Source organism: Opisthorchis viverrini, assembly GCF_000715545.1.
Source record: "Opisthorchis viverrini unplaced genomic scaffold opera_v5_76, whole genome shotgun sequence".
Taxonomy (NCBI): domain Eukaryota; kingdom Metazoa; phylum Platyhelminthes; class Trematoda; order Opisthorchiida; family Opisthorchiidae; genus Opisthorchis; species Opisthorchis viverrini.
The window spans coordinates 1247246-1255085 of record NW_008751730.1 but is presented as its reverse complement, the minus strand read 5'-3'; the positions used below and the strand labels follow the sequence as shown (position 1 = coordinate 1255085).

The following is a 7840-nucleotide window of genomic DNA, read 5'->3' as shown; positions in this document are numbered from 1 at the left end:
AATGTCACAACAGTGATGCGGCCATGTGACTTATCAGAAAGGTGTGAAAGTTATAACGAAGAGTTCAGGTGTTGTTGGTGCACCCGCCGGGATGGATCCCCGTGACCTACCCCCACTCTCGCGCTTGACTAAGGAATTGCAACAAATAGCGGCTGATCGATGTTAGTGACGCTTGTTCTGTCAGTTTTTCTTCAGATTCTGATTGACGAGAGTTTGCAGGCGTAGGCATTCGGGAATGCCTGCGATAGTCCAACACCAGGTCCCCTCTTTCACCACACTTTTTCTCTTCAACGTGATTACATATGATTAGGTTTAGTTTGTTATTGGTACGGCAATGAAGCGTCAATGCCAAACCTCTGAAAGTATGTGTCTGTTCCGATCTCTGTAAGCTGGTCGATAGCACTTCCAGAGTGCATGTCATGTGGCATTATACACGGAGAAGACCAGGCCGTCTCGTCGTCACCTTTTATCTACCTTCTTCGTTTTGCGCGTGAACTGTTGAGTGTGTTCCTGTATTTTTATTCTGATGAGCATCTGACAATAATTGTTATGCAACTAATGAATAACGAGGTGGTGCTGCCGATATTCACTTGATCTCTATTCAATAGGCCTGTACTATCCCCGAGAGCATCCACGTCTCTGGATTTGAGGTACCTCCCTCCTTAAACTTGATATTTTGTGAATGCTGAATCCAGTATTCTCATCTCACTTTTGGGGCTACGTTCTAAGGAACCCCCACGGTTTGTTCGCGTTCTCTGTAGGTCCTGTATTGCTCCATTTTCTGAAGTTGCCCGACATTTCCTTAAATCTCTTGTTATCAGGATCCGGATGCTGAGGCTTTTCTCGCACGGTTCTATAAGTTCGACTTCACCGGAATCCAAACCCCACCTCAGGTGTCAACCGGTAAACGGTCTGGTGGCACCCAGGTAGCGGGTAAGTCACTGTTGTATTCAGCAGTCGGGGTGTGGTTGTGCATTACCGTGTTACCTCCATAAATGGGGTTTTGCGTAACGGTTATGTAAGTTTTTTCATCGGTCGCAGTGCCTGAATTGAATCTACTGACCTCACGACTTACTCTACTGCTTTCTAAGTTGTGATTCACTCTGACATTGTATTCAAACCCGGTTTTCCTTGAGGAGGTTGATTGGCGGGATGCATAAAAAGTGAAGCAAGAAGTTCTTGTCGCTCTCTGGCTGCTCTCTGGAGCTGATCGTTTTTATGGCACTTATTACTTATATTCACACAAGGCGATTATGTAACTCAAGCGACTCCAGTTGAGATCAGGTTAATTCTCTACTGTCAGTAGCAGCTTGGTTCATCAGTAGCGTACAATTTGGTGTTCAGACAGAGTCCAAGGTTAATGGAAACTTGAAGGCTCGAAAGGCAAGACCGGTAGTGGGTTATTGCATCTGTTGTGAATGTTTTGTTTGGTGTTCAAACAGAATCCAAGGTTGATGGAAACTCGAAAGCTTCGCCCATTTGATAAGCCTCAGAAAGGCAAGACCGGCTGTGGGTTATTGCATCTGTTGTGAATGTTTTTCAGCAGGTAAAATTGCTGCCAACATCCTGTGATGTATGCAATCCAGCCTGTGCTTATGAAACAAGACTCGTCTACCTGAACCGTTTATCTCCGATTGGTCGGTATTCTGGCCAATCAGAGGCATCTGAATGAGATCCTTAGCCATTTAATCGTCCAATCCTCGAGCTGTTCTGTCATTCCGGGAGTCCACCCCCGAACACGAAAGGATCTACGTAGATTAGACTGAATTTCTCTGGTATGCACTGTTTTACGTTATAATCGCGAGATCCTAAGCGCGCACACGTGACTGGCGTCAATCGGCGCATCCCAATCGATCGGAATCGAGTTGACAGAGGTGGACGTCGTTTGACTCCTTATTTGTTCGTTTGTCTTCTTATTGCGAGTGTTGTTTCATGGTGTCCTATATGTGAACCGATGCAATCGGGGTGTCATTTTCCGATTTCATCAGCTCTGTACGGTTACTGCTGTTGGATAGTTTTACCAAAATCATCTCCCTATACCTCTGCGGTGTTAGCGAATTTTCATTATTCCCATCGCTTTCCCACTGTGGCTAACAGATAAGGAGTACGAAAAACCGGCTAAACGTCCACATGTGGAAACTCCAACCCAGCCAGCGCCGCCTTCAAAAAAGAAAACCACATCCTCTGACGTTTCAAAGACGGCCAAACCTCGAAAGGTTCAAGATAAGTAAGAGCACTACTACTGTTCGCCCTCTTTTGGTTCTGTACAAAAACGCCAACATGTGTGAACATTCATCTACCTGTCATTCTTTACAGATCCCTCCCGACCACCAAATCAACCAGCAACAGACCGACTCCGCAGAGAAGAGTCAGCAGACCGCAGCTCCCCGGAGCCCGCCTTCTTGGTTCTGCTCCAGCGGTGACTACTGATAGTCAGTCAGCTACTCCTTTACGTCCGCAACGCGTATCATCATTGCGTTTGCGAATCAGAAAAGGTGCAGATGGCTTGCAATTCTCGCCAGCACATGACCCATCCCTGTCCTCTCTTTCGCCCCCCACGTCAACATCGACTGCCAGTACGACTGGTGCAGAACAAGTAAGCTATTGATCCTAACTTTAGATGGGGGTTGTTCGAAAAGAGTTTCGGTTTATCGGGGAGGGGATATTTTCTGTAGATGGCCGGCAAATATGAAGAGCCTCCGAGGCCTTCTGTACTTTGCCATCACTTATTGTGGCAACCGTTTGATGTTCCCAACAGTCTATACCATGCCAAGCTATCGAAGTTTACAGGAGCTAGGTCATGTCCGAGTGGTAGTCATCTCATACTTTTGTATGTGACTAGATGGGTACTTCTGGGCCAATGATATCGCCAATGTGATAATTTCTCTAGGAAGTATGGGGCAGCGCCGAAACCAGAACACATCCCTTGATGGATTCTGGGAGAGGCTTGTGTGGGAGACCGCAGTAGATGAAAATCCTGTGACATTTTTCTCAGAGGGGAGGTTTTTTGAGGATAAGTATCATACACTGACAGTTTTGCTCCGCAAAGAAGTTAGCCAAATAACCGTGGGTTGTTATTTGTCTTGTGATTCTCACATACTATCTCTAACTCCCATTGAAAAATCGTCTATCCTTTTCCCTCAGGTTGTCGACGAATCTTCAAAATTGACCCAGGAACCTTTACGGATCACAATCAAGGCCATATCCGCCACATCTGCCACGGATGGTAAAGCTGAATCACCTACCCCATTGAGCACGGTGTTTTCCGTTTCCAACCCGCCACTGGGCACCACCGTGGACGGCGGTACGCCTACACCCTCAGGGACAACTTCCAGCTCGATTTCAACGGCATCATCAACAGTGTTGGCGACAACAACGCTCACAACCACCGCGAGCACACTGATGGGCGTAGGCAACAATTCGGCGATTATGGCACGGAAAAAATCCACAGCGGTTGTAACTCCCTTGCGCCGTGACAAAGTGCTCCCTCAACTAAGTGATGAATCAGCAGACCTGTCTTCCGTATCCGAGGATGAGGTCGCTGTTGGCCGAAACGACAGAAAGCGAATCAATGCACGCAATGTTCCTACTAGAAGAGACAAGCACAAAGCTGTCGATATCGATCGTAGTCCACTTCGGTTCCTCCATACAGATACGAGTGTTTCACACAGTCGCCTGAAACGAAAGAAGAAAAAGGAAAATTCTTTAACGAAAGAGGCTGCAAATGCCAACATATCGTCATTCGGGGGTAGTGGTTCGGAAACTGGGAGTTGTTCCGCCACTACCTCCCCTTGGGCCTCAAACGACTGGTCCAAAAGTGGCGTAAGTTTCTCAACAATATAGTTTACGCTACTCAAGCACCGCCCAGTTTCCCGTTAGCATAGAGATTTTCTCAATACGTATGACGCGAGAATCATACTCTCTTGAACCTAGTTCTTGCACTACTTGTTCTAATGGGTATTTACTCTTTCTGCTATTTGTACAGTCGCACCGCTTATAAGGGGTCACTAATTCATCGAGTGGACCTGTCGACCAGGAGTAGAGTTAGCCAGCCAAATATTCTCACTTTTAGATCTGCTTCGTTGAAGGGTGTTCATGTCTGTATATCTCTTCCAAATCAATGTAACCGTCCGTTTGAATAGGTTATTCGTTTTTTTTTGTTTCATTGCGAAACGGTGTAGTTCGTCGGGAATTTCTGCCACATGTCCTTCCCACATCACCTGTCGCCCATGGGTGGATCATGTAAGACATTGAAAGCGTTTCCGCGTGAATAGTCATCTCTGTCTCGGTGTCTTGGTTCGTCCCATTCTTTAGATGGTACTGTGCGATTGTCTGACACGTAGTTTTTTTTTGCAAAGGAATTATGAACTGATCAAAATCGCACACTCGTGCGGAAGTCTCCAGTATTGTGAATAAGTGTGAAGTCCTTGCTTCAGCTTATCCAGGTCTGTTCAGTTAATTCTTCGGTCCGTTAATACTCTCATCTACACTCTCGGCCCCGCCGCAACTATTAAGTTTGGTCTCCATCAAACCAGAACGGCGTTGGATTCACTTTCCGCTCTCGTTCGAGCTCATCAGCTTTGTATGTCTTTGACACTGCCGGGTTTTAAACTCCGTGTTTCCCTTAATCCAAACAAACTATTTTCCCGCAGGTTTCAGGTCTCCGTGATTCCACCTGGGTTGCAGCCCTTATAAGTTCGTCATCGACACAACCACGACTATAAAGTGGCCAGCCTGTTTTGAAATGCCGAGAAGCATTGTTGGGCAATTTCCTTACTGGAGGTCATCAAATTTCCGGGGGCATTCGAATCAGTGACCTCCAGGTTAACAGTTGAAGAATAAACCGTTTGACCACGATCACCTGACCGCTGGTGTGGTAAACTCGCACCTAGGCTCTAGCGCCACTCATCTCTGCATCATGTGATCGTGTGATGGGTCGAGAATTCTCGGGTGAAAAATTCACTCGTCGTGTGAATTATTCTTGATTCTGATGTGATTAAAGTTAAATACCATTTACTGCTTTTCTGTCGTTGTTACTTTGGTCGGTTCTATCCACACTAGGCAGGCAAACTCCACCATCAGGACAGTTTTTACCCAAGGTGATTCATAAAGGAAGCTACTCATAAAGTTGCTGAAAACTCTTCGACAGCCCACGACCGGTTTCGCCCTTCTTGGGTAGGTGGCGCAGTCCCAGTCCTTGTGAGTAGTTTCCTTTATGAAAATATACTGCGATATCTCGATTGTCGTGCCAACTGAAACATGAGGCGTCCTGTGTGCAGCACATTCAGTTGTAGAATATCATAAACAAGGGATTCAGTCAAGCCCCTCGTGAAAACCAAATTGACTTGCACTTGAGTGTATTTCTCGAGATGATTCATGTTTTCCCGTTATGGAACTCTACATATTTCCCTAAATCTCATACCAGTGATGATCACGTGCCTGTTGTTGATTAGTCGGGACCGCTTGGAGTGTTGATCAACCGAAGGACATCTAGACACGCAGTCAGTCTTGCATACAAAATAAACGCTTGTTTAGTCTGAACGTAACATCTGTGCTGTTTGCATGCATAAGATGTTAAACTCAGAAAATTCTAAACAGGCAGTTGAAAAGATCAGGAACCATCACGTGACGCTGCGGTAGCAGCTTGGATAATAAACTAATGACAATAAACACGTTTTATGAGCACTGGGTCTAACCTAATCGGCATCTTTTAGTCTTTCTCACCAAATCCTTTGGTTCTGCATAGCCCACATGATATTCTGTCGTTCAGTTGTTTAGGTGTGACTCTCACGGGTGCGTCATGCCTTTTAGTTCCACTTGTGCCTGGTAACACCAAAACATCTGTAGATGTCCGGAAGAAGCAGTCATAAGGCTTATTGGGTTCCGTCAAAAAGGGTTCGTTTTTGCGCCGTCAGCTGATTAGTGCTCATTGTCGGTTGCTTGGTCAAAGTGGCATATGCAATTGAACAACCCCTATCAAAGGAAACAAGTTTGAAGCTTGAGGCGTTTCATTTGGAAGTGACATCAGGTCTTGACATAATTCTGCCATCTTCCGCTCAGCCAGCGAAGGAGATGATTCATCTCTGAGTTCAGTCCACTGCTGTCTATCCGGACTTGGCTGGCGCAACTCAACGAAACTAGATCATGTTCGTATGCTCCCTCCCCCGTCCAGTGGTTGTTGTCAGGCGAAATTTATTGCAGTCCCGGGTTGTTCTGCTTCTGGAAAGCCAACTAATGAGGTGGCTACCGTAAGGGTTGCGTCTGGGGGACTTTGGTTTGGGAAAACAACCCATAGCATTCTCTCTATTCACCTACCTTCCGATTTTTGGTCGAGCGTCTGTCAATGGTACCAAAATAGAGAAAAAAGAAAGCGTTCCTTCGTTTGAAGATTCATTCCTCTTTGAACGGAAATTAGTACCCGAAAATGCAGAACCTTTTTTTGACAGCTTTTCCCTATTCTCTTTTCACCAAGTCATCTCAGACGGGCACCGAACAACAGTCTCCCAAGGATGCCCAAAAGAAGTGAGTTACGGGGTTTTTCTGTTTCGCTGTGTTTAAAACGTACCATAATTGTGGAAATGGCGAGTATAGTTAAGAGCCCGAGGTAGCTCAGTGGCTAAGACGCAACCAAAGGGCTCCGTGGGTTCGTACCGAACCCGCTGTGCACCTCGACTTCCCCTGTCTAGACTTGTGCAGCCTGGCAGTATCCTAGCTCTCGTGCTTCCTTGGCGTGGCATCTAAACCGGACACTGAGTGTTACAGCTAAACCTATCTTTTTTTTATAGTGGGACGTGCGCTCATGTATGGAAAAGCCTACCGAATGAAAATGCTGTGTGCTATCTACTCCAAAGCAGCTTTTTTTGCGCAGATACCAATTAATTCGAATTAGGCTCAATCAAACGCCTGCCTTAGTTGTCCTCTCCTCAGACGTGTGCTTTTTACCCGTAAAGTATGGAACCTAAAGTTTGAAAATACCCTCTGTAATTCACCTAGAGACCTTGGAGGTCGTAGAACGCCTTGATGTCTCGGTCGTGTACTATACCCGTTGAGTTATCATCTGTTGAGCAGGAACTAAAAGTGACACAAACAAAAATATGATGTGGCAGAAGGGAAGTTATGGAAGGTCTGTGTGCTGTCCGCGTTTGAGATTATGAACGATAATAGTAGTCCTGCCGTAACAGCCTTTCAGTGGCTAGCTGCCATGCCACTCGAAGGAAGCACGAGGGCTAGGATACGGCTAGGTCAACCAAGCCTAGACAGAAGCAGTCGAGATACCAGGTTTGGATCCGAACCACCGACCTTCCGGCCAGTTGGTTTGTGCCCTAACCATTGAGGTGTCTCCAAATATTCTCCCCGTTATCTTCCTCATGATCTGCTTGGAGTGCCATGAAATGTGGCGGCCTATCTTCGTCAGTGGTCTTCATGCTGTTCGCTTCTATCCAGATTGTCACAAGCGGCAAGTTAAGTTGAGTCTGTTTATCGTGTCTGCCTATGCCCCAACTGATTGTAGCTCTGACACCGTCAAAGACGGGTTTTACGACGCCCTGAATGCTCTGCTGCGGCGAGCTAAAAGCTCAGACATTGTGGTGGTTGCCGGAGATATGAATGCGCAAGTGGGCAGGCTCAGTGCATCTGAGACTCAATTGGGAGGTCGACATGGACTGGACTCGGTACGTACGGACAATGGGGAACGATTGCTTCAGCTGTGTGCTGATCGCAGGCTGTTTTTATGCAGTACTAACTTCCGAAATAACCGAAGTCGTCTGGCCACTTGGTGCCCTCCTACAACAGGCCGGCCACAAACTCAAATCGACCACATCGCCATCAGTTACCGATGGCG

The 7840-nt window shown here is 46.6% G+C and overlaps 1 protein-coding gene across 1 annotated transcript in view; it reads left to right on the top strand.

Moving 5' to 3' along the window:
• The window catches only part of T265_04478 (hypothetical protein), a gene marked incomplete at both ends in the record, with an annotated part of 27026 nt that overhangs the window by 11709 nt on the left and 7477 nt on the right, over positions 1–7840 (top strand). The window contains 5 exons of the mRNA XM_009169227.1: positions 822–933; positions 2098–2227; positions 2317–2596; positions 3145–3822; positions 6473–6522. Coding sequence (XP_009167491.1) covers positions 822–933; positions 2098–2227; positions 2317–2596; positions 3145–3822; positions 6473–6522 — 1250 coding nt within the window. The remainder of the gene's footprint in view (positions 1–821; positions 934–2097; positions 2228–2316; positions 2597–3144; positions 3823–6472; positions 6523–7840) is intronic.